Below are 27,676 nucleotides of genomic sequence, written 5' to 3' on the forward strand. Positions count from 1 at the left end.
GTACGTGCCTGTGGTTTTCGCCACTGCTGCTTTTGCTTGGTCGCTTAACTTAACTCTTCCTCTTGCGAAATGGCGTTCACCAGCGGTGGCGAAGCGGCTTTCGCACCTGCGCATTCTCGACTCATGTCGGCCGTTTTTATGCGACTGTGCGACCGCCATATGTCTCCGACGAAGGCAACGTCCGGCCAATTACTACATGTCGCAATGGAAGACAGTTGTGTTGAAGTACGAGCTCCGTCGTAGCTTAATCAACAGCCGCTTTCCTGCGACGTCCGGTCTCGCCGGTACCGCAAGCGCAGCCAACCCTGCGACTGCCCCAGCCTGAAGACACGGTTGGGCTTGCTGCCGTCAGAAAGAGGCCGGCGCTTCTGCGAAGCTCAGCTTCCACTTCCCACGATACGTCAGGCAATTATGCGTGTCGTTGTGTTTGTGCTTATCGATCGAAGCTTTTGTTCGTCATTTGTAACGTGCAACTGTTTCTTTTTTTCAGAGAGCAGCTCCCCGCCTGTTTCTTCGCGCTCCACCTTCTACCGGCACCGCAAGCAGCAGAGGTTCGAGGCCGCGCTGCCTCGCAAGCCGAACGACTGCAAAAAGTGCGAGTTGGCGGATGTAAAGACCAACGGTCATTCGCAGTACTACGGCCAGGCGTACTGCCCCAACGAGCCAGGGCAAATCCCGCTGGAGGAGTAGCAGGCCCAAAAGCGCGATGGGCGGCGAGCTCGCAAAGCTGCCGAGGCGACGCCGGCCGCTTCGTCGAATTAACGTGCGTTTCATTCGTATTGTTATTGTTTTTCTGGTATTTCCGCGCTGTGTTTTCTATGAGTTATATTTGTTCCCGCACTGTGCATCTGTGTGCCGTGATTTGTCACGTTATTTTGACCAAATGGATTAAAAACCTCACGTATTCTGATAAACAACTCTGGGGTGCTGCGCAGTGGATTAAGTCAGGGTTTGTGTAGCGGAAATAGAGCAGTTTTGGGTCGTCAAATTAGTTTGACTTTTCCGGTTCAGGTTCGGTTCGGGTTCAAAGATTTTTTTCGGAATCCGGTTCAGTTCCGGTTTCGGTTCGGAGTAACTTAAAAGTTCCGGTTCGAACATCGTTATTTCAAGACCGGTTCATAAAGTTCCGGTTCAGATACAATATAATTTGCGTTAAATATCAAAATGTGGGTTAAATCTCAAAAAAGTTCCGTGACTTATAATCTAAAAAATAAAAAACGAACGATTTTTTTATTCAATATTCATATTTTTTTTATAAAATTTCGAAGATGGCGTAATTTGACTCTGTAAAATAGAAGTTGTGACGTCATGCTGGAGCGAACCGCTTTTGTTTATAAGTTCGGGTTCGGTTAAGGTTCAGGTACTTTCAAATTATTCGGTTCAGTTCCGGTTTGGCTCCTTGAAATCTTATAAAAACTGGTTCAGGTTCGGTTACGGTTCGGAAAGAATTGACCCAAAAGCGGTTCATAAAGTTCCGGTTCGGTTTCGGTTCGACTCCCTGATTTTTTGTCCAAAAAAACGATATTTTTTCCAAAAAACGGATTTTTTTGACAAAAAAAAAAATCTGAAATTAAACGAATTTTTTTAAAGCGGAACGCCTGAGTAAATAATTAACGAAGAAAGATCGTATTCCCCAATCGGTAAAAAATAGTATTTGCGCCGCTCGAGTTGTTACGCCGCAAATGCTGCCAATTACAGAACTGGCTAAGTCCTAAGTTACATATGTCCCCGGGCGCCAAGGTGCAGGAGCGCCAAAATGAGGTCTACAAAATTTTCACAACAAGCAAAAAAGGATCATAAGCAAGATCGCTCCAGCGGCTGTGGCAGATGTCATCTGATACGCCACCCTTACTGATGCTGTTGCCAGCCATTCACAGCAGCCAAGATACTGATTCTGCGTGCAGGTGGTTTCGTCTAACTCAGTGTTTTTTAACCTTTAATAAACCGCGCCCCCTTGGTAATTGTATGCGCTTTGCGCCTCCTACAACAACAACCAATTGGGTATGTTTGAATTACATATTAGTTAGACAACATAAAAAATAGTAAAGTGTATCGTTGGTTGCGCGTAGCGAAAGATATTCAGTTTCAACCAAATAAACTGTCAGTTTATTTGGTTGAATTAGCTAAAAACAGGTTCGTGTCTCCGTGCATGTTTTTAGCCTGTTATCATACATAAAATAGTTGGAAAGGGGCATAACATTTATCGTTTATCTATAAGTTAGACAAACTATAATTTGCATAGGACCGTTATATCTTTTATGCACGTGTAGCATCATAAGTAATAATTAGTGGATAATTTGGAATTTATTGGATTGTGTATTTGTCAAATATGTTACGATTTATGATTTGTTATTTTTTTCACGCCTTTGACCAAACACTCGCTGTCATTCTGAGAACAGAGGGTTCGGCTGTTTCACACATGAATAATGTTATATCGTGACACATACTTCCGTTATAGATAAAAGTTTTTCACCTGTGTGAACGCGTTATTGTTGCAGTTCCCGGCTGCCAAAAAGGTACCTGGTAATAAATCATTTCCGCTTTCTCGTGTCGCCTTCTCTCTTTCATGCAAACTTTCAACTTGTATATGCGAAACTTATATCAATATATATCCAGTCTTGTCTAGTCAATACAGCGAGTGGTTGTGCTTGCCGGCATTAGCCGGTTTGCCCATAATAGCCAACACAAACTGTGTGGAATTGTAATCAGACAACAGCAATACTTATTGAAGTAGTGAGGTTGATTGCCGAGGCAAATTAGTTTAATGAGATTTGCAATTAAACACGCATGGTTCACACGTTATATCTTCGCAAAACATGCAAAGGTACTCACAGAGACTTTGTGCTTAAAACAATTTTCAACAAAACAAGAAAAAAACAAGTAAATAAAAGAGACCTTTTTTAAGTTTTAATCGTAAAGTTGGGCAAAAACAGAGTTTGTACAGGCGTAGTAGTGGTGCCCAACTCAATTACACAACTTACAACTATACCATTGTTCGGACTAAACATAGTCGTAATTGGTCGTAAAATGTAGCAATCATAGTCCAGCAACTGAAAAACTATTAAAAATTATTTAGTAGCGAAGCTCGCAAATCGCAAATCCACGAACAATGTCTTCAGTCATCTACACGTGTAATTTTATTGTACAGTATATCATAAAAAAAAACAGAATGAACACCAAACTAAACCATTAAAAAACAAACCCAAACAAAATGCTTGATCTGGTGTATTTTATCTCAACAGAAGAAACAGGCGACGTAAGAGAATGCCTGGAGAAAAAGCAAAAGATGTAGGACTTTTATCAGAAGAAGAAATTGTGCGCGCTTTAAAGAATCTATTTGATCGGCTTCAACATGAGATGTTAACACGTTTTTCACGACTAAAAGACCTAAACAATAAATTTGGATTTTTGCTTGACGTTAAGACTCTTCTATCTGACACATACGAGGATGCCGTATGCGTCGAAATTGTGCAGATTTTGCAAATTTCTACGACACGTACATCAATAGCAACGAACTTTTCATTGAAATTGGTGATTGCCGAATGCTTATTAGTAACCGAACTGAAATTCTACCAGAAACTCCTTTTGGAGTCCTTTAGAGTTTATTAGTTTTATTGTGTTTTATGGGGATGACGGATTTCCCAATCTGCGAATTTTACAACAAATTCTGTTAACAATAGCAGTTTCAATTGCAAGTTGTGAGCGGTCGTACAGCAAATTAAAACTTATTTCGTCGTATCTGCGTGCATTAATGGAACAGAATTTTCTCAGTGATCTTGCTATTCTTAGCGTTGAAAGAGAAATATTGGAAACAACAGATTTCGATGACGTGATTGACCAGTTTGCGACAGTGAAATCCAGAACAATAAATCTATCTATTGTAGACTATGTAAATCATTTCATGTTTGACAGTGACTGAGTGAGTCATATGCTGTAGTTTGTATAACGATTTTTCTTTAAATACCTACATTGTTCTACTAAAATTTGTTTTCCGTCTGTAGTAGGTATATTATGTTAATTTAATAGAAAATATGATGAAACATAGAGGAGGGGGCGCCAAAGTTATAGTTTGTCCCTGGGCGCAAAACACCCTCGCTACGCCTCTGCGTATTAGAAAGAAGAATGTGAACCGTTGAAAGCGCACGTTCAGCGTTTTTATTACGCCTCAGTCAACCACGGTCACCTGTATAGTGACGTCAAATTAGGCAATATCGAGTAACATTGCATGGTAAATGCTACGCCTGGTCTATTCCTTAATCTTTCATACAAGCAAACTAGGTAGTACTTTGCAAACCAGTATGTAAGATTATTTTAAATAGCAAATCTTTGCTTTAGTTAATAATAGTAAACCGAATTGATTGATTACTGATGGTATTAATGCACATTATGATTCTGACTTTCTCATAATGATACCAAATTGGGCGCTCTTTCACTTACGTACGTGAAAAGTTATGCAAAAAACAAAACAAAATAATACCGCATACCACAACGCATATTGTTTGGGTTAGGGTGCGGGTTAGCGTTTGGGTGAGGGTGGGTCAAGTAATATGTTTATTATTAATAATAACTTGACCCACCCTCAACCAAACGCTAACCCTAACCCAAACAATATGCGTTGTGGTATGCGGCATTTGAAGAAAGTTTTTTTTATTAATTTTTACGTACAATAGTGAAAGAGCGCCCCAAATTGTTGCAGGTATATTTGCTTGTTATGAGTTTTTTGTTATCAATTAAGTAAAACTGCTTTGCGTTGAAATTATGAGTGATGAAGATGAAACCTGTCCACTTTTATCTGATGATGATGCTTACATTGACAACAACATAAAAGCAATAAATAGTAAACCTTTAAGCATTTTTACATCTAAAAACAATATTAAGTGTGAAGAAGTTCCAGATATATCATTTTCTGATGTTGATCCATCAGAAAAAGCAGAACCAGACATTGTAATTGCTGCATTTGTGATTGCTTTTGACACCAAATGTGGTAAGTTGGCAGTGTTTCCTAAAATTCGCCTGAAATTTTTTATAGGAAGTGGCTATTGTACGGCAAACCGGTACCAAATTTTGAAATTCAAAGTACAGTACACGATTATTCTCAATATAGAAGAATAAGCCGCAATATAGAAGAATGAGCTGTTCAAAAGTTCCATAAATAGCTGTAAAATTAGTATTTGTTATTTTTCTGCCGAGGTCGATAAGGTTGGGACGGAAATTTATTTTTATTTATTTTTTAGAGATCGATTTACCAAAAAATACCTATTCAATTGCATATATTTTTAAAACGCCAAAGAATTTGGAACTTAACTCACTACAATTGGCAGGATTTGATTTTGTTGTGCCATTCTGAAAAAAAGTTGTTCATGTTGTTTAGATGGGAAAAGGCCGTGCTAGGCAATAGGCATACAAATTTGTTTATTATTAAAAACACTTAATTTAAATCATAGATTTGTTTTGTGCTTGCAGTTTTACTTTGATTTGACAAGTACTCTTATATTGATTGAAAAAAGCAATCACGATGGGCAGGCGCATAACATGACCATTTCAAAGAGAAGTGTCCCGAAATTTCAATTTAGGGAATTCCCCTATTTTCCGTCTGCCGGTAGTCATAAAATAGTGATTTTAAAGAAGTAATAAAAACTAACCTTAGGTGCAATGTTTCCGATGTAACATCGCACCAATCATATTGCCAGACTCCTAGACAACCCCCAGTCCCCACGCTACGACCCTGGCGGTGGGCCATTTCAATTAAAAAAAGAAGCATGAGATAAACGTGGGCATATTCAGGAGGTAACAGGTCACGCTCCTACACTTAAGGCCTAAACTAAATTTTCGGCTGTTATATTTACGTACACGCAAAATGAATTGAGTTTATTACCTTGGCCTGTTTTCCTATAATTGTGTCCCTGTTATGAGCAAATCTATTGAGTCCAAATGCACTATGCATACTATGACATGTTGCACTGTGTGACTCATAACCTCGACTTGCAATTTCTAAATTGCTTTATAAATACCTTCCCCATGTAACAAAATAAATCTTATTTTTCTGTGCTTTGTCCATTTAAACTATTATTTAACTGCTTGTCACACAAGTTCGCCCAAAATCATCTTATGTTTAAAACTTCGTCAAACTCCAGTGAGTTTTGATGTCCAATCTGAAATTCAGGGCCTCTGAAATCTCAGTTATTTTGAATGTAAATCATTTTAAATTTATTTTTTTAATTTCAACTTTTTATATCAGTAAATTGGTTGGTGATTGATTTCTCTTATATGACTAAATCCCTCGCCAAGATTATAATATCTAATTAAAAATTGATTAGGATTTCACATTTTGGATTCTATATTTTAGATTTAAAAGCTATGTCTCTTAGAATATTTGAAGATTCAACTTTGAACAAAAACGTAAAATTTGAGGTGCTTTTTCTTTGCACTTTTAAGAAAACCTTATTTTTCTGTTATGATATAACTATAGTACACATTTTTTTATTGCTAACTAAACATCTTTTTGATAATTGAACTAAAAAAAGAAGACATCGATGTTTGGTAGTTCGTACTCCTATAAATGAGATTATTTGTAACACATAGAGTAAAATATAGGTTTCTGTTTTATTTTAGGTAACATCATTGAATGGAATACGCCACAAGATGTTAATTTGGAGAAGGTTGAATTTAAAGCAATGCCAAGTGGAGCCCATACTGTTGAAAATGATTTTATGTAGTAGTTTTGTATATTGTGTAATTTTATCTAACTTTTAATATCCAATTGTTCTTTTTAGTTACTTTCGTTTGAATAACTATTTTGGCCTAAGCTACTATGCAAAGATGAAAGTAGACTCTTTTATTGAAAGAGGCGCAAGGATGAAATCAGTGGGTTTGCTGTCTCTCTCTTACACCACTTTGAACAAGCACATGCAGTTTTTGGAAAACCAAGTCAGGTTGTAGGAACAGTAAAATTTTATTACTATAGATTAAACAACTATAGACATAAATCACTTTAACCCATGTTAGTACACACCATCTCTATTGTACTGTGGTCACTGTATCACTTTATAGCATGTAACCCATATCACCCAAGTGCAAATATTACTTAACCACTTAACCAATATTATTTAACCAGTTTATGCAGCAGAATGTTTTTTTGATTGTTTCTCCAACGAAAAACCATGTTGTTTTTACAAAGTTATTAAATGGAAAATCAGCCAATTTATTTACATTTTATTCTTGTACCTGATATATTTTGAATTCAAAGTATCATGCTCATGTAAGCCAATTAGATAAAATTGAAAAGTTCAAATGTAGGGATGTTTAAGGTAAAATTTTGAACCGTTAGATTTAAATCTAAATTGAATTTATATCCAATTTTCTGTTTGTATTTTGTAATTATAACCGATATAATTTCTTTGTTTTACTGCGGATATCTGTGCCTAATTGTAAATGCAGGAGTGGCAAGTTTAGATAAAGGCCTTGTGGCCACTTGTAGAGCATTATTTATTACCAACCAAGTTCTTTTGCATTTACGTTTAATGACGTCTGTGCTTGTGGGACAGAATTATTTATGCCGTATCAACGCTAAATCACACCCAATGGTTACATGCTAATAGCGTTTTGTTGTTATCATCTCTCTGCTGTCAGCATTTTGAGCTGGTGTATATAAGATGCAGAATCCGCTTGAAAACTAACCTTCTTTGTTATTGACTTGAACTGTTGTCAATATCAACATTAGGCTCAATTTATGGAGGTTACAAACAGCGTAATGGTATTAATGCATTCCCATTGTTAACAATTAGGATGTGTGTAACATCACTGGATCAGCCTATGGTTGACCTTAAGTAACCCTTATAGATAGGGCAATTATTTTTTGACTTGTCATAAAAAGTCAAAATTTTGTCAAAATGTATGCGTTAGGTCAAAATTAGTTAAAGTCAAAATCAATTAAAAATGCACATGAAACGTTTACAAATAAAAAAAACTATAGTCAGCTTTTTTGAAATTGCCGTTCAGTTAAAATTTTATCAAAACAAAAAAAAAGTTTCAAGTTATATTCAACGAGAGTTTTACCGTATTGGTATATGCGAGCTGACAGAATTCAACAACCAGATCTAATTTATCGCATTAGGTTCAGCTCGAACTTCGGTTTTGCATTATATAGCTTTATCTCTGATTTGCACAATTCAATGAACACATGCATGTACATAGGTGTGTTACAAATGTGATCTAGCCCTTCTGAAGCTGCTTTTTGAACAACGATTATGGCTTACGTAACCTGTCTTGATGCAAGCAGGGAAGGCTAGAAAAACAACTAGCCTGTATAACTCATTTGGTAGATCGACGGTCCCGATATTAGTTTGAGTCTGCAATGGCTTTCGGTTGGACTAATGTATTCCTTTTTTGCTTCTGATTTGCAATTATCCCATTTCCTATTTTGATAACTAGGTCTTTGTTCATTTTCTGCAATTTTTTTTTGCGTTGTATTTCAACTGTTTACAAGTCATTCTAAAATAACCAGCGTCTTGTTTTTCTTTGGCATTTTTATAGTTGTCTTTTTGAAATGACAAAATTATCAACTAAGCCCGAAAAAGTAACTGATTGGTGTTCAACCAGTAGTCAGTAAAACATCAAAAATGTGTGGTTGACGAAGCCAAGACACTTAAGTCACTATAAAACGCTGATGCCACACTAAATGACTTCATTTTGGGCAAGTACTGTTTATGTTTTTTCCACAGCAAAGGCCTTATTCAAACTTTCCACTTGCATATGCACAATTAGGCACAATATTCTACAGTAATTGCGCTTTAAAAGTAGATTTTGTGATTTCAGTTACCAACCTGAACCCAACAACTGGATTTGTCAATCTCTGGATTTGAATCCTAAGGATTCACTATTTTACTTTAAATTCCCCTATTACACGTACCCCTATATTTTTATTAAGTGTCAATCAAGCGTTATTGGGCGAGCGATCAACGTGTAATGTCTGGTGTGGAGTGCGCAATTTCCCTAAAGCCGATAAGTTGCAAAAGTGACGTTACGTTGCAAAACGTTCTGGCCGTCCACAAAATGCGCTATAGGGTTACTTAAGGTCAACTTTAGGCCAATATTCAGCGAGGTTATGCAGTTATGCGCAGTGTAATTTTCAACAATTCGTTAAGTCAATAGTAACTTTGTATTCTTTGCGGTACATTATTTGACTGCATTACAGATCACGTTAGTAAAAAAATAAGCCCTAAGACCCAACAATGCTTGAAAAAACAGGACCGAATTGCTTAAGACTTCTGTGTGCAGTGTTGCATTGTACTCACTATTGGCAAAAATATAAGTTTGGGCAACAACCTGGACAGTTGACATATTACAGTTTACACAACTGCTTCAAATGACAGTTGTTAAGAATGTTAAACATATGGGAGATTTTTTTTATTATAATGTACACATGTTAGAAGATTGTTAGGGCGATTTATTGCTGTGATTGGGGGCCCTGTAGGGTAGATTAGATTTAATCCCTTCCCCAAACAAAATCGAGGTTAAATAATTTAATAAAAATATACTAGGATTCGCTGTTCTGCATTCGTTATTCTAGATTCGAAACCTATTATTCTAGAATACCTTGGGATTCTACTTTGAACATCCCTACCTGTGACCAACCACATGTTCTGTTTGGCCTAGTATTTTTGTTGTAGTCAAATGCAAGTTTAAATACTGAGCAGCATCTTGATTGAACAAAAAAAATTATTTTAATTTTAAATGACTATTGGTTCGTAAGTGCCACCAAACGGTGAAATTTACAAGTACTTACACACTTATGTATAACCCATACTTTACAGTTATAGAATAACCTAAATTGGCCTGCCATTGAGAGTTTTACACACACCTAACCTGATTTAAACAAAAGTAAATATGTTGGTTAGGCCAGTTTAATCAAGAATCAATAACTGATATATATATTGTGTTTAGACATCAACTACAAACACCAGGAAACTTTCAGGCACTTAAAGAGTTTTTTAATGACCGACAAATGAGTTTACCGGCAATTTCTACACAGACGCAAAGTGTAAAGACTGATTCTGTGCCACATATGCAAGTAAGTTGAACCTACCTGTTTATTTTAATTAAGTAAGAGTTAACATATAAATTGTTACTATATAAATTTGATTTTATACTTAAATAACAAAAAGCCTCCTAGTTATACCTATGTGTGAAATGTCAGAAATGCCAATTTTAGCTAATTACGTAAAAAAGAGATGTACCCTTTATCATACCTTTTAAAACACAAGTTTAGATTAAGATTGACAAGTGTTAAAAAGTTGTCAATAATAGTTTTTTAAACTACCTAATGTTGCTACAGTTAATTTTATTGCAACCATATTTTTTGTGCAAAATAAATTGTATTTTAAAAAGATTGTAGCCCATTGAGTGAAATAACTTTATGGTTAAATGTTAAACATTATGCGCCAAGGATGGCCCACATAATATTATGCAAGATGCAGGCATAACAGGGGTGGGCAATTATTTCTAACCACGGGCCGCATGAGAAATTAAATTGCTGTGACGGGCCAGGGTAAAAATAAGATCTTAAATACACGCAATATGACGTCATACCAGTGTTGTAATGACTTAAGTCATTGACTTGACTTAAGTGCACTTAAGTCACTGTTTTCAGATGACTTGACTTGACTTAAGTCCTTTGACCAAAATGACTTGACTTGACTTAAGTCTTTTGGACAAATGACTTGACTTGGACTTAAGTCATTTTGTCAAATAACTTGGGAGTAAATTAAGTGTTTTTCCTTTGAATTTATCTCAAGTTTTGCACATTAAACACTCTTATTGCTTTATATTGCGTTTGCGTGTTTTTTTAGTTAAATTGTTGCTTGTAATCAGACGAGTTTTCCAATTTTAATAGTTTAACAATTTACTTTTATGTTAATGACATGACTTGAAATTGACTTGCTCTCATAATGACTTGACTGGGACTTGACTTGGACTTAAGTTATTTTTCAAATGTCTTTACTTGGACTTAAGTTATTTCAAAATGACTTGTTTACAACACTGCGTCATACTCTTATGGGATAAAACAAATAAGCTAACGAACTTGTTATTATGTTTGTAGTTGTGCTAAAATTTGCAATTTAAGTCTAATTTAAAGAAGACGTAATTTAAAGAAGAATAATTGCGACTATATTTATTGCCAAACTTTAATTTAGATTTATAGGGGTACGTGCATAGGCGTAGCCAAGGGGGGCTTCAGGGCATGTCTCTCACCAAAATTTATAAACATTTTACTCTTAATATTTTGTTTTTTTAGCATTTAAGAGCAGTATCACAACAGTCGATCACAGGCATGCCACACCTTTAATTGTCATGCACTGTTACATCACAAACAATGTACCAGTAGTTAATGTTTTGTAGTTTTACTACTTTTAAACAGTTTTTGCTCGTTGAATTGTTTTTGAGTACTGCGTTAACACTCCGTCAGTTGCTGCTCGAAACAGTTTGCTAGCATTGTTATTTTTGTTCGTTACAGCAGTTAATACAATGACAAAAGCTAAACAAAAAAGTTCAAACTTTTTGGCCCCCCCAAAATTTTCGGCTGGCTATGCATTGAGCACAGATAAAAAATATACATATCTTGTTGATATAATGACTTCAAAGTCATTGTCGTCACTAACGTGCATTAGGGCGAGGAGATATCTTCTTTTTCAAATATTCGGTTTGCATTGTTGATATATTGGCATTTATCAAGTTGTGGGGCGAATTGAACCAAAAGTTAAGATTAAAATACGTAAAAATTTCTCTCAAAAAACTTACTATGTTTTTTTTTTCTTTTTGAGGCTTTAAGTTACCGATGTGTTACGTGCAATACAACGGCCATATTGCAAAGACGTTATAAATCGGGTTCATTATCTAAATTAGGTTGACAACATGTAAATCGGTATGTTTCATAGTTTATACCAGGGTGGTCCAAGGTTGACAGCACAATATTTGTTGCATACTCTTGGCGGGCCACATAAAGCAGACTACATTTTCGTTTGGTCGGGGTATGAAAAGTTCAGCGATGACGCCGCAAAGCATCGTCAAAAAGTAACGTCGAAGGACATAAAAGTTCAACGATGACGCCGCAAAGCATAGTCAAAAAGTAACGTTGAAGGACATAAAGTCCACAAACTTGCTACTATCGTTGAACTTGTGCACAAATGGAAACGAGTGACAACAAGACTGACAAAAAGGTGCGCGCGAAGCGCGAAATAAATTGCGTATTTGACAAAATTTTAATTTAGAAGAAGCTTACTGCATTTATAATCGTAGAATTTTTTTAACTAGATAAATTTGGCTAAAATTGCATCACGGAGAGCGTCAGCCTCACACATTTATTTTAAGTAGCTTACTAATAGAGCAAAAAAATCCTAAAGAATTTGAAATATCTTTTGGCACCCTTGAGCGTCAAAAATTACACCCTGTAGAGTGCCAGGGCACCCTGGTTGAGAACCAGTGCTGTAAAACAATACTTCCCGGAAGCGCGGCATATTTTATCGTTCATTTGCTTTGAAGGGGCAGAAATAGTATTTTATATTGGGCTGTATTTTTATGTTATACTCATATTAAAGACGGAAAACAAAAAGCAAATATAACTTGTAAGTTCACAAAACAGCCATTTTAAAAAGTCCCATAAAGTATGTAGTGCGACTTTCAAACCGGTCTAATACATCACAAAAATTAGGTGTTCTTTGTCACCCCATAGATTCGAACTTGATAAGCGATAGTAGGCTAATCTGGTTTATTTAATAGTGTAACCGGAAAAAATGTAATCATAACCAAACAATTGCAGTATGCTTGCTGATCGTTGGTCACTTATATTTCTTTCATTAAACCCTCAACTATATGCATTACAATAATTAAACAGTGCTTCCCGGGCCATGAACAATGATGTCATCATGTGGCCCGCGGGCCTGGGTTTGGACCACCCTGGTTTAGACAACGGCTGGTATTTAGTTCATAATTTAAAGACGGAATACAGACAACTGAAGAGCAAAAAATAAATAAATATTTGGATAAGTTTGTTAAACTTTCGTTGGAGAGAGCACCATAAAGCAGAGAACGCTGTCTGTAAAGATGCCAAAAAATCGCGTGAACAAACCAAATGTGTAGAAACTCGCCCTTGTTTTTTTATATTCATATTGGCAAAAAATAAGCCGCGGGCTGGATTAAATCGCTTGGGATCCGTCCTGCGGGCCGTATGTTGCCCAGGTCTGACCTATAGTGTCAAGCATTCAAGATGGATTTGATTTGCCTTTAACGCTACACACAAAGCACAATGTGCTGAAGCATACAGTGTAGGAATGTGTCCACTCTCACCTGTAGATAATAAACTGAAACTTGCAAAATACGGCCCACCATTGTAAATTATTCGGTCTCCATCTTTTCACAAATTGAACGAGAGGATGTTCCTAAAACTTTTTTAGGTGTTCTTTCAGCTTTGCACGAATATTGTTGCACTGTTTTTTTGTAAATGCATTTTTTTCAAATATTGTTATGTTTTGTTGGTGATTACTGACAAAACTTTAAGCATTTTGTCATGATTTAACAAAACGTCCTGGAATTTTGACAGTTCAGCACCTATTCTTTTTCTACTGCTTAGGAAATGTGATTAATATTGTTGTAATTGCTGCAGCCTGTTCATGTTAATCATATTGTACAAAAGTCAATAGTTTTGAATCATTCATTTTTGCAATGGCTATGCAAAAGAGGGGAGGCAACAACTTTGATAATTTAATAGAATCACTTAAAATTAAAAAAATATATATATTTAGAAAGCCATGCTATAATAGGAAATATATTTATAGTATAACAGAAAAATGTATTTTTAGAATATACAGATGTACGGGTATTTGTTCATATTAAGATTTTTTAACAATTGGATTTGCTTTATTAAAAAGATTGTACAAGAACAATGAGTAGTTTGTAAGAATTAGCAATGACAATCAAGTTGTAAAAGTGCTCTCATGTCACATCACTATTGTTCGCACAACACTTTTTTCTTTTAATATTTGATGGTAAAATATCAAGGTCGTCTAAAAAATGTCCTTCTCTAAAAATTGTAATAACAGCAACTTCAGTTGTGTATTTAGAATAAAGATGACTATAAAGCGATTGTAATTTGCTACCAAACCAGTCTTGCACAATTCAGCCAAGAGAAACTACAGATTTTTGCATCTTTGTTTCAAAAAATATGATGCGCACATAAGAAAATACTACATTTTTCTGTTTCCTCTCAGAAGTTGTTTATTTTTGGAATATAATCGGAAAACCCTATAGTTTAGCTGGCCAATATGGGCACGGTTTCTCAAACTGCCCTGGTGCGTTGTTCTAAAAACCACCCTGGTATGTTGTTTCATTCTTCAAAGGTTGCCGCGCAATGATTCCATATCAAATTTTAACTGCAGTAATAAAATGCCTTCAGATATTATGATTCTCTAAACAAACTTGTACAATTAGATACTTCTAGTTTTCTAATTCAATATATTAGAGCACTGTTTCTTAAAATATAAGTGTAAATTTAACAGCAAAGCTTTGGCAACTGAATACACTTCATTGAACTTTTTATAAGCGAACAAAGCATAAGCCAAGAACAAATCCCAATAAATCTTAACTATATAAACTATTGCAATAGTCGGCTACCCAACCCAATCAATTTGTAACTTAATTTCGAGTCGAGGCTCATAGATTGAGAAACACTGAATTAGAGAAAAATGTGCCTAATTGCAATTATGTGTAAATGGCTTGTATGCTCTAATTCCACTTCTAAAATAACTTGGATTTACTAAAAACGTTACTTTATCTAAAAGTGCAAAATCACACAGAAATATTTGCCTTCTACATTCTTATGAGAATAAATTGTGATTCAACTTTAATAAATTCTGAATAATTAAATAAAATTCTAGTTTTTAGGAATTGAGTAATCTTAATTCTTATCTAAGTAAAAACAAAACAAAAGTGCTCTACTTTTTCTAATCTAATTTGGAAAAATTGAAATGCTCTAGTTTTAATTCTAACCTTGTTTTAAAAAACAAAATAATCTAAGTGTCCAGCTTAACTCAATATTACAAAACTGTACCTTTGTTCAGTTTTCATGACACATCATATTAACAATAGATAGAGACATTCAAAACATGTAAAATGCTACCTACTTCTGAACGGGTTTCATATTCCTGATATGCCTAACTACTACCTCCAACCATTTGCACCAAAATATATATTCTCAAATAACACTGGATTTGCTTAACAGACCTGCTTTTTAAATCTATTGATATTGATTGACCTTTTTTATAGATAACACATCCTGCAGGTTGTTTCTCTCAATTCATGCAGTTCTTTGGAGAAAAAATATTTGTTTTATGGAAACTTGTTCTCCTTCAAAAGCGTATACTTTTCTTTTCACACCCCCCAATTGGGGTGGTGTGCTATCGAGGTATGACCAAAGTTAATTTAATTTAAAATGTTGTTGGTATTTTATTTTGAAAATCATCATCTTTGTATCTTTCTGAGAACAAATTACCAAATACTTAAGTTGCCAATAGCAATCAGTTCTTTCTAGCCTTTGATGGAAATTGAAAGTTATTTATTGCTTTACTATTGAATACTTTGTTTATATCAGATACTGCCAGACTAGTAATTAGCATTTTAGTTGCACTATTCTGTACTGAAAATAGGGTTACACTATGAAATTTTCACAGCTGTTAGACACCCTTATGAAGTTTTTTTTTCTTATGAAAATTTGTGCCCTGGAACCAAAGGGTGGTTTTAAGAGCTAATTGGTGTTAAAAATTCTCAAAATTTTGTGTCTGGGAGTCGTAGTACACAAAACTGTTGTAAAGTTAGGTTGCCCGATAATTCTACTTGGTTACTTGTTTTGGATATTCTAACTGATGCAACCCCTCTAAAAAAATTCTAAATTCTAAACAACAAAGTTGGTAACAAAATTTCAAATAATAATCCTGTAGATAAATTGCTTTACGCTTTTCATATAGCAGTATTATTACTGAGTTGCAATTTGTTCAGCAAAAAAATAAACCAGTAAACGAACTTGCAACATGTGTAGATTGTATGGTGATTTTACATAAGTAGTAGAGTAAGACTGAATTTCGGTGTTTGTTTCGTCAATATGGAGAGTTAGACTAACTAAAACACGCACCAAGCAAGTTCAACATTTTTATACATTTTGTTAACATAAGCAGGTATTGTTGCACTGTATTAAACCTTTATATTTTTTGTGCTTATAAGTGTTTTATTTAAACAAATTTGTTTTTTACCAAATTGTTATAAATGGTTGCGCAATATGCACTTGTTTTTCCCCGGTAGTTTTTCTTTACCATTATCAGGGTAAAAAACAACAACAAAGTTTTTGGGATAAAATTTATAATTAAATAAATAAGACATGTGGTTGGAAAGGTAGGTCCATCAGCTAAATTAGAAATCAAACTAAACTTCAGTTGCTTAAAACAAACGTAAAGCATTTTAGCAAAATCTAGTTTTTTGAAATGCAACCTGAGTTTTTCTATAAAATTTTGGTGGCAGCCTCAGCAACCAACTAAAGGTATAGTTTAGTTCACCAATACAGTCACTAGCTAGTATGTGCTTTGTTTAAACTTAAGATCACAGCTGATGGCAACCTGTCCAACTCGAACACCTCATTGTTTTGGTTTCTTATACCAAAAAAGAAAGGTTTAAGTGTGGTTGTTATTATGTGGATCATATTAAAAGTTTGTTTTTGTGTCATATACAAAGTTTGTAAAAGTTGAATTGCCTTTTATTGTTGGTGAAAATTGAAAGGCACTTTTGAAAAAAAATTAAAAGATCACTGAACCAAATAAATCAAGTTCTTAATGAAAGGACAAACTATTAAAAAATATGTAGATAGGTATCTGTGTGTGTTCTGTTAGTATATAATGTCCTTATTTACAGTTAGCCAAGGTTTCAAGCTCAAAAATCTTGATTTTTAGTGTATTGTGCTTGTTGTCTTGGCAAAATTACCCTGGAAGGTTTTCAACACAAATCTCCAAAACCACTGTTTTACATCAACATTGCAGACATTGATTCTCTGGAAACAGAATTATCCTACATTGCTTGTAAGTTTATTATTTGTTATCTTGTTTTGTATAGCTTGTAAGTTTTTATGAAATGTAGTATTAAAGAAAAATGTTTTACAACACTGGTTCCCCACCTTTGTTGTTCTCCATCCCCCCATTCAGTTTTTGTTAACTCATGCCACACCTTAAATTTGTATCCCTACTGACGAGTCCCAAACAGAAATGTTTTTTTTTATCAGGCCTACTTGACTTAATTTGTAAATCTGTGACAAATTTTGTTAAATTCCAAACACTTTGAAGGCCAATTAGTAAGTAAATCATTTGAGCAACTACAAAAGTAATTCCATGTATTATACAGCATTGAAAGACTACACACTTAAAACTCGGTAAAAGAAGTATTTAATCAAATTCGCAATGCAAGGACCAAATAGTAAGACAGGTTATAGTTATATAGTTATTTTGGGCCAATTTCTTCGGTTTTTGTCTGATACATCGGCCGACATAGTCGCCAAGTCGCCAGCTTTCTGCCATACTGATTATGCCCAAATTAGTTTTATCCAAGCTACCTATGAAATCAAAAGTGCTCAAATTTGTTGTATTTAAGCTATGGGTGGGCCAAGTATTTACATTTTCTCATCTTAAGCAGATTTGTTAAATCAAATTAGTGCATTATCCAAGATTTCAAAGTCTAAAGGTCCGACTTTTCCATCCTTAGGATGCCCTAATTTTCGTAAACCTTTTTGCTTAGAACTGCAAGGATCGGCTGTTTTTTTTTTTGATTGGCAAGTTTTTGAGCTACTAATTTTAATTGGTTCTTGGAGTATATAGGCCCATTTCACTCGTATTTGCACCTTTTACGACGGATTTGGGCTTAGTTTGTCTGAAAAAGGTAGTAGTTGACGGGGATCTAAGTCGTGCATAGCGGTTAGACACCAGGCCATCACGGTTCTCAGTAAGTGGAAATTTTTTGCGATACGCGCGACTCTTTCGTTTTACCAGTTTCTTGTGCCCTAATTTTAAAATATATTTTAGGTCAAAGTACCTGTGAGGCAGGCGGGGCTAATTGCAAGTCTCATTAAACTAATTTGCCTCGGCAATCAACCTCACTATTACTTCAATAAGTATTGCTGTTGTCTGATTACAATTCCACACAGTTTGTGTTGGCTATTATGGGCAAACCGGTTAATCCCGGCAAGCACAACCACTCACTGTATTGACTAGACAAGACTGGACTGGTTCAACAGCAGAACAACTTGTAAATTGATCCTGATTACTTAACATTTTTATTTTGTGAGCAATCCTTTTTATACACAAAATTCAGAAGAGAAATTTTCTGTGCGAGAAAAAGATTATGACGCAGCAATGACACGGCAAATTGTTATATTATCTAATAGTAATTTCGTCACACGGGTGTTGGCTTATCGCCTTTCTTTCTCAACATATCTCCTACAAGGAAGTTAGAATCTGTCCATATTAGTACACGAAAACGGCTTCTCTAACTGTAAACACAATTTCGAATCACTGTTTTGAGATGTGGCTAATGTGCCAATTCTTAAAGCGGCGATTTAAGGTCGCACATTCGAGGACAATATAAGGAAGGATATGTGTCAATTTTGCTATTCGTCATCTGTGAACAAGTGGCCGAACTGTTTCGCAAGGCACTGGCAATTTACCTGAAGTTTTCACTAAAAACGCACACAGTAGCAATTCGTCAACATTACATTTTCGAGTTTAGACACATAAAGCTCTTTGATAAATAGATATATTATTACAATTTTGATAAATATACAACAGGATGTTTTTGGTAAGGATGCGTTATGACAATTTTGATAAATAGACAAGGAATAATAAAGGGGCGCATGTTTTTGTTATTCGTTAATTACTTAAAACGATTAATTAAACATCTAAAATGGCCACTGCCACCACAGATACTCGGCCGCTAATTTTTTTGGCCAGGGTGCATATAAAGCCCTGGCTATTTGTTTCCTTGTTTGTGTTGTTATGTTTTTTTGTTTGTGGAATGCTCGTGGAGCGTTGGTCGCGAATTGTCCGATCATTGAACGCGTTTGCGCGATTGTTTTTTTTTTATGCTTCAATTCATGCTTCTTCGACATTTGTTTCATTGTTCTTGTGTGCCAGGTGGCACGCTTCTTTTGTGTTGCAACGATGATCTTGACGTCAGCATTTGCTGATTGTTTGAAACATCGTTTGCTTGCTGTTCGAACTCAATGTTCGCATCTAGACGTCAGTATTCGCTGATTGTTTGAAACATCGTTTGCTTGCTGTTCGAACTCAATGTTCGCATCTTGACGTCAGCATTCGCTGATTGTTTGAAACATCGTTTGCTTGCTGTTCGAACTCAATGTTCGCCATGACAGAGCAGTGCTGTTTCGCTTTTGCCGTCGAAATTTGTGAAGCATCTGGGGAAAACCCCGTTCGGTGTTCTTTTGAAAACCGATCTGCGCCTTGCGTTTGATCTCTGCAGCGCCCAACGCTTGTTTGTGTTTGTTTCTGAAAATTAAAATAATTTTCGGCAGATATGTTGTTCAAATATTGGGGAGTTCTCTGTGGCAATTTAGGCCATTCAAACACTTACACTTTGATTGCGAATATATTCTTTACTCTTTATATATATCAATTTTTTTCTTTTTGGTTTTTTTCATTGTTGAATTTTTTTTATTTTTTTTTTTTATATATATATAGGCGCTTTAGGTTACATTTCAAATTCACACAAATTGCAATTCATTACAATACATAATTACTCACATTACACATCTCTTTGCGATTCAATACAAAATTAAATTCTATTGATTTTTAACATTGAGCAACATTTCCTTAAAAATTTGCATTTTTTTTTAGTTTGCACAATTCGTTCAATGTAAGTTTTAAAATAACGACGCATCACAAGAAAATACGCTTTGAAATTGCTGCTTATTCACTATTGCTTTCAACAAAAGGCAGGAAATGGGGTGTCCCTAAAGTTGTGATTTGAAAGCTAATGTTTCATGTGTGGATAAATCATTATGCTTTTTGATACGAGGTATTTAAACTCGTGTGTAAACGCGGCTGGGTGATGAGAGAAAAACAGACAAAAACCCAAAACGTACCAATCGTTGAAAAGAATTCGGAAATTTAACACAAAATTATTTCGTGCGCAACAAAATTAAGTCGTGATTCACAAGTTTAACGCTTTGATTTCAAACTATTGAGCTCCAAGCACAAAAATTAAGCTCTTTTAAAATTTATCAAAAGATCGTGCGATCGACGTTTAAGCTTAGACTTCATAGATATAGACTATACATAATTTGCGAAATGCGATACATAATGGTTTAATAGAAAGTCGCATTAAAACAATTTACAGACCTTTCATTCGATATTTTTACTTATTATATATATAATTTAGTTTTTATTCTAAAAGTATAATATATTTTTCACCTGATAAACTAGGCAGAATCGCAGTTATAGTGAAATCCATGTGCAATTGCGTTTTCCATGATTCCAAACGGTGGTGATGTCTTTATCGGCAACGCTTGTTTGTATTTAGTATTTCGAATTCCAAGCAAATGCTTTGCTGACGATATGGAGCGTCTTTCGACGTATACTTCGACGATATCAATTCTTCTAACAGCTAGCTTCTTGTAGGTTCCAAACATGGCAGTTTTTAGGCGGTCGTTTGAAGGTAGTCCGTACAGATTAAGGTACATCTTCTTTTTGAGCTTTGTTCGACGACTTTTCTTGGCCGTAAGAAATAGAGTTCTTTCTTTTCTTCACTCGGGGCACCAATTTGAGACAGGCGGGGCTAATTGCAAGTCTCATTAAACTAATTTGCCTCGGCAATCAACCTCACTATTACTTCAATAAGTATTGCTGTTGTCTGATTACAATTCCACACAGTTTGTGTTGGCTATTATGGGCAAACCGGTTAATCCCGGCAAGCACAACCACTCACTGTATTGACTAGACAAGACTGGACTGGTTCAACAGCAACAACTTGTAAATTGATCCTGATTACTGGACATTTTTATTTTGTGAGCAATCCTTTTTATACACAAAATTCAGAAGAGAAATTTTCTGTGCGAGAAAAAGATTATGACGCAGCAATGACACGGCAAATTGTTATATTATCTAATAGTAATTTCGTCACACGGGTGTTGGCTTATCGCCTTTCTTTCTCAACATATCTCCTACAAGGAAGTTAGAATCTGTCCATATTAGTACACGAAAACGGCTTCTCTAACTGTAAACACAATTTCGAATCACTGTTTTGAGATGTGGCTAATGTGCCAATTCTTAAAGCGGCGATTTAAGGTCGCACATTCGAGGACAATATAAGGAAGGATATGTGTCAATTTTGCTATTCGTCATCTGTGAACAAGTGGCCGAACTGTTTCGCAAGGCACTGGCAATTTACCTGAAGTTTTCACTAAAAACGCACACAGTAGCAATTCGTCAACATTACATTTTCGAGTTTAGACACATAAAGCTCTTTGATAAATAGATATATTATTACAATTTTGATAAATATACAACAGGATGTTTTTGGTAAGGATGCGTTATGACAATTTTGATAAATAGACAAGGAATAATAAAGGGGCGCATGTTTTTGTTATTCGTTAATTACTTAAAACGATTAATTAAACATCTAAAAATGGCCACTGCCACCACACCTGTGCACTTATGTTTTGTGTTATAGGAAAGTACCTGCTTTTAATGAAAAACCTCACGTCAATAGCTTTAATCTTTTTTATTGCAATTATCTGCGATATGCTTTTATTTGCAAAAAAAGAACTTTTCATGCTGTTTTTTAATGCTTAAAAGATTAGGACTTTCCTAAGATAAAACTTTTAGGCTCATTGTTTTGACAAAACAAGTGTGCATTGCAAAATTATAATATACCCAAAAAAAGCAATGTTGCGTGTTGTGTCAACTGTCAACTAAAGAAGTGGCTTGAATTTATGTCGGTTTAAACAGGAAGAAGCGAGGGCAAAATCTTATTTTAATTGAAGTTATCAACGAAAGACAAATGCGTAACCTGTTTAAAAGTTAAAAATGCTTACTGCTAACAGCGCTGCAATACGCGCGAGAATTGCGTGACCGTATTGGGCCGTTGATTTCCGCTACGCTTGACTAAGCCCGCCACACAAACTACCAAGCGAAATCGCGTCTGTAGCGAGCGCAATACTCCAAATAAAGATACTCATTTTATTTCTGAGAGAAATTAATTAAGATTATTGCGACGCCTCCCGTGCTTCCGGCACATTTTGCTCCGTCTCTCCCTCCCTTGCAACGAAAACATCTGTCCGATGGACAAAGCAAGCCCAAAATAATTCCAGATTATATTCAAGAGCTAAAAAAAAACAAAAGTTCCAAACTAGTTATTTTTTGTTTGCGCATGGCAAAATTTTTAGGACTTGGAAGTTAGGCTAATACGGTGAAAAAGCCCAGATTTTAACAGACTGAAAAAAGTGACGACCAAAAAAAGGTCTTCCGCGTATCCAATTTGTTCACTTTTTTATTGGAAATTTTGGAAACTTGGTGCACTTAATTTCGGCTTGTGCGCAAAAATTTGGGCACCTGCGCACATGGTACAAAATTAAAGGGAACACTGACCCTGAATAATGAGAACTCACAATAATTAAAATTATTCTAAAAATACAGGGTGGTCCGATTGCTATATGTGCAATTTTGATCTGATAAGTGTTTATCATTTTTTTGTTAGTTGATTTTTATTTTAAGGAAACAGAGAACAATACAAAGTAAACAACTCCTTGTGACCCCCAGGTTAAAACTAGTGTTTTAAATTGATTGTCCTCTTAATAAATGTTCTCATAATAAGTTACTGTGTTGATCTATAGGTACCACTGAAAGTATCTTTCAAGAAAAGACCCATCTTTATGATATTTATGTCAATAATCAGAATGTGACAGCAACGACACACCATAATGAAGCAATTTTAAAAATAAATCAATTTGACAAGGAAAGATTCTACAACTTTGTTAACCACAGGTAAAAAAAGTGTTGTTAAAACTAAAGGCCGCGCTGGGCTGATCAAAGCGTAATTGGCATTTAATTTCTATTGTGGCGAGCGTTTCACGCTTTGCTAACTCATGCCCCGTGCAGCTAGCAAAAAGTTACGCTTTGCTCGACTGCCATAGAAGCGTGAAAGTGATTTTGCCTTGTTAATAGTACAAACGCAATTTCACCCTCAGCTCGGTTGTAGTGTAAATAATTTCACGCCCAGCACAGCTCAGCTGTTTTGTAAACGGGTCCTAATGCTAAAACACTTATATTTTGAAGTTGGTGTTAATTTTTTTAAGTCCTACATTACAATATTGCTAATTCATTTTTCATATTATGTTTCAGAAGTGACCTAAACTACGAACAATGCATTGGTGTTGATTGTTTGCCAACGGACGAACATGTTTGTCAATCGTAAGTAACTAATAAATGTTTCATACAATTGTAAATATCAAACGTTGGCATTTGTTAAACTGTAGTATTTGTTCATAATTTTCACGTTTTCAATGTCTTGAAATAAATATGGCGTTCAGCAGTTAAACTGTTTTACTAGTTGCTTTTTGACTTGGCAACTTAAAATTCTATAAAACTCTGGACAAAATTTGCAGTGACTAATCTCCATGATGTAGTTTGTAATGGGTGGTTTGTCCATGTCCAGAAAATAAACATTTTTTGTCCATGTATGAATATCAAAGCCATAATAAAATCGACTTTTCATGCCATCATAAATCTGAAAATTCATCTGGAGATAAAAGCGTCACACTTATAAATGCCGAAAATTCATTTTCGAGATTAATCTTGATTTTGTCGAAATTATATTATGGTTGGAACACAATACACGTGGTTTCTTAGTAATTTCAGTTGTCTAATTCATGTAAAAAAATCGACATTTCGCTCTTTACAGACGTTTCAGTTTCGGCAATTTACCATCATCAGTGTCATCATTCAAGTGAAAATAAAAGCTCCAACACAAAAAATAAAAACGGACAAAAACTAGCAATGAATGAAGGCGATATTATAGATTAGTATGCACCACTAGGTGTTAAAACATGTCAAAGTGGTATCGATGTTGTGCTCCGGTTTAAACTGTTAACAAACATTCCACCAAATATAGCCGATATCTGTCATACCGTAACCCCAATATTTTCGGCTGAATAAAGTTAACCATATGGGTAGCATTGGAAGCATATGTGCACAAACCTTTGATTTAGGCGAAGATTTTGTTTTCATAGTCTTAGGTTGCGTTGCGTTTGGCCAATGTCGTGTGGTTACAGGTGCATTACGTCGGAACACTACGTTTGTCTTTGATGAAGACAGAAAAGTCTTAATGAATATTTGCTCCCATTTGAAGTCATTGTCGTCATTTACCTGTAAGGGCGAGGAATTTTTTTCTTATTTTACACATTCAGATTTTTTGTCTTATGTGCCAAACAGGTCTGACGGGTGAAAGTTGTATTACGTTAAAGCATACATCTAGAACCGGCGTATGCCCAATTCCTTCTTTTCATGGTGGCGTTTGTTGATGAATGGAGAATTTGCGCTATACTGTACACGAAAACTTACAGCACAGCAACATGTTTATTGTTTTGACAAATTCAACGTGCAATGTTATATGAGGATTTTGTTTGTGGTTAAATGGTGTAAAACGTAATCAGTTTAGTCGGTCCACGGAAGATTTCTTAAGTAATTACGACTAGCACTGCAAAAGTACATTTAAGTAGGTCAGTTGATTGTTTCCAACTTCTTTTTGATCGAAATATTATCATGGACAGCGTTTATGTATGTGAAAAAAACGTAGCATTTGTAAGAAAAAGTTGTCAACGTATTAAGGCTTACTGTGCTACAAAAGTACAAACATCTGACAACAATGGAGCAGTAGGGTCAACAACCAAGTCGACAGGAATGTTAGTGAATAGAATTTTAGAATCTAAAGCTGCCATGATCTTGGTTTAGAAATCTATGTCACTAATGATCAAAAGAATCTCGAGGTGTCTTTTTTTCGTTAAATGAGAATGAATAGACGATAAGGTAACATCAGCCACTTCGCACACGCATGACCGAAGCAACCATTTGACGTTAAACTGTCCCGAAAAGGGTATTTATCTGTAACTCGTGTAATGCTGGTGTATAGGGTAAAATGATGTAGGATAAACCTGATGATGTTTTTTGTCTATGTTTGAATTATTACCATTGTCCGGTTTTAAAAGGACGTTCTTTTTGTCGTAACAACATAGCCACCTCATATCAATTCATACACGCTGAGTTTGTCAAAAGATAACAACAACATTTTGTTGGGCTGTAAGTTTTCTTGTAAAGTATAGACCGCGCAAATTCTCCATTCCTCAACAAACGCCACCATGAAAAGGAATGGAGCATACGTCGGTTTTACATGTATGCTTCATCGTAATGTAACTTCCCCCCGTCAGACCAATTCCTGGCACATATAACAAAAATACCAAGGTGAGGATTTTTTACGAAATACCAAAGCTGGTTTGCTCTAAAAGATCCACAAGATTTACGGCATGACAAATATCGGCTATATTGGTATTGATTCTCTTGATTAAACAATTTAAACCGTAGCACAAAACAACATCGACACCACCCCTTTACAACTTTTTAACACCTAATGATAAATAATGATCTGTGATATTTAGTTTTTGTCCTTTTTTCATTTTTCATTTGTGTGTTTTAACACTTTTATATTGACTTGAATTTGTGCACTGATAATGGCATAAAATATTGCCAAAACGTAACATAAAAAAATTATGGTATTTTTATTAAAATTACTAAGAAAATCTGTGCATTGTGTTCTAAATAATCTGAACCATAAAATAATATAGACAAAAGAAGATATCTCTCGAAAATGAATTTTCTGCTTAAGTAATTTTAATAAAACAAAATATGTCAGAAAATGGTCGTACTAATATATACGATTTGTATTCCTTTTTGGACTCGTCCTCCACAACAGTTTTTCTCTCCCCTGAAGAAAGGTGTTCGTCTCTCCCCTGTAAAAGTCACTTTCACAAGACTATATTTTTATTAGGAATTTTTACCTTTCAATTTAAACTATGTCATCCCCAAATTTTCCGTTCTTAAAAAAATTCCAACCGAATAAAGTATTTAGCAGCCGATGGGCTACTTCTAAACACATAGTAATTTTCTTACCGCTAAAAAACAGAAGCCTCTGAAACGCTGCAGCCGCTATATAAAATAAGAAATCCCTCTTAGCTGTAGGATTTAAACCTAAAACAATACAAATTATAGCTGTCATTTAAAAAGGGACATAATTTTGATGTTTTTATCTAAAGCAGCTTACGTTGGCCTGGGTTTTTCGGTGACTTAACCAAGTTTTGCCAAATTTAGGTAAATTTTACTTGACAGTCCCTGGACTTTTCAAAGAAAGTAAATTGTGTAATCAACTGTTATAAAATAAATTTATTTTGACACTAGCATAACTCATTCATGACAATCTAAACGAACACGAATTATTGCCTTCATAGTTCATTATTTTTACTCGTTTTAGGTATTTTACTCGTCTCAACAACCAGCTCTTTCACACTCTGCTCGAAGTTTCCACGTCACACGATCGAACCCTGACAGAGGACCATGTTCGAGCGATGGGACTTGATCCAAGGAATGATCGCCAATTTATTATGGACCTACTCGAACTTTATGCAATTGACGTTGTATTTTTGGTTGACAATCCGTGTTGTCCAATCTGAAGCAAGTCTCCTAAACGTCGTTGATTCGCTGGAACGTTTTTGCTCGACGAAAAAACTGTGATGTTCTATTGTAAACGTTGGTTTTAGGTGCAACGTGCAATCTCACCTTTTGTTTCAATTTGTTTGCACTTTCTAATGACGCGCAGTTAATCATTAATCTCAAACAAGCACTTTTTACACAACATAGTGAGCCGTTCCTTCGAAACGTTGTACTAATCAATTTAACATTTAATGACCATATAGCTAAGAGGATTTGCGTGAATGGCAATATTTGCCTAAGTAGGCTAAATAGACTTCTTTAATAATGCGGGTTCAGTGCTCATTGCCTGGTGCTCCACACCTCCTATATGTTTGTGCATATTTTTCGTGTTTTTTCCATACAGGTGGGATGCGAGCAATGTACCTTTCAAGCAAAATATAAAAAAGTTTGTCAAACACAAAATAAAGGGGAGCACTCAATACGGCCGACACCGCAATAAGACCGAAGGCTGTCGGAATAAGACCGAAAAATCCGCCATACTATGATTTAAATCCGTCAAAAAAAACTGTAAGGTAGTCGAAAAAAGTCCAGAGCATTTTAGATAAACACCAAAAGCCGTCCGAATAAGACACAATATCGTTGAAATTAGATAGAAAATTTTCGAAATAATATCAAACCCCTTCGGAATAACAGCGAAACTGGTTAGAACGAGACCGTTGGAATAACGCATAAAACCCGATAAATATGACCTCGATACGGCGTAAGACCTAAAGCAGTCCGAATGATACCAAAAGTTATCAAACTAAGAGGAAATTCTGTAGGAATGATAACAAAACCCTTTGGAATGAGACCGAAATCAGAAAACAATATTCGAACCTGATTGG

General features: G+C 35.3%; 1 protein-coding gene across 1 annotated transcript; it reads left to right on the forward strand.

The window, feature by feature from the left end:
* Positions 1 to 4,675: 4,675 nt before the first annotated feature.
* LOC146160339 (DENN domain-containing protein 11-like) lies at positions 4,676 to 27,242 on the forward strand. Its single transcript, XM_083383446.1, has 9 exons — positions 4,676 to 4,984; positions 6,613 to 6,712; positions 6,774 to 6,932; positions 9,943 to 10,069; positions 15,316 to 15,454; positions 16,986 to 17,111; positions 22,928 to 23,078; positions 23,436 to 23,504; positions 26,614 to 27,242. The coding sequence occupies exons 1-9, from the start codon at positions 4,759 to 4,761 to the stop codon at positions 26,810 to 26,812; spliced, it is 1,296 nt and encodes a 431-aa protein (XP_083239572.1). The 5' UTR covers positions 4,676 to 4,758; the 3' UTR covers positions 26,813 to 27,242.
* Positions 27,243 to 27,676: the final 434 nt, after the last annotated feature.

Source organism: Ascidiella aspersa, chromosome 3 (assembly GCF_963924565.1).
Source record: "Ascidiella aspersa chromosome 3, kaAscAspe10.2, whole genome shotgun sequence".
Taxonomy (NCBI): Eukaryota; Metazoa; Chordata; class Ascidiacea; order Phlebobranchia; family Ascidiidae; genus Ascidiella; species Ascidiella aspersa.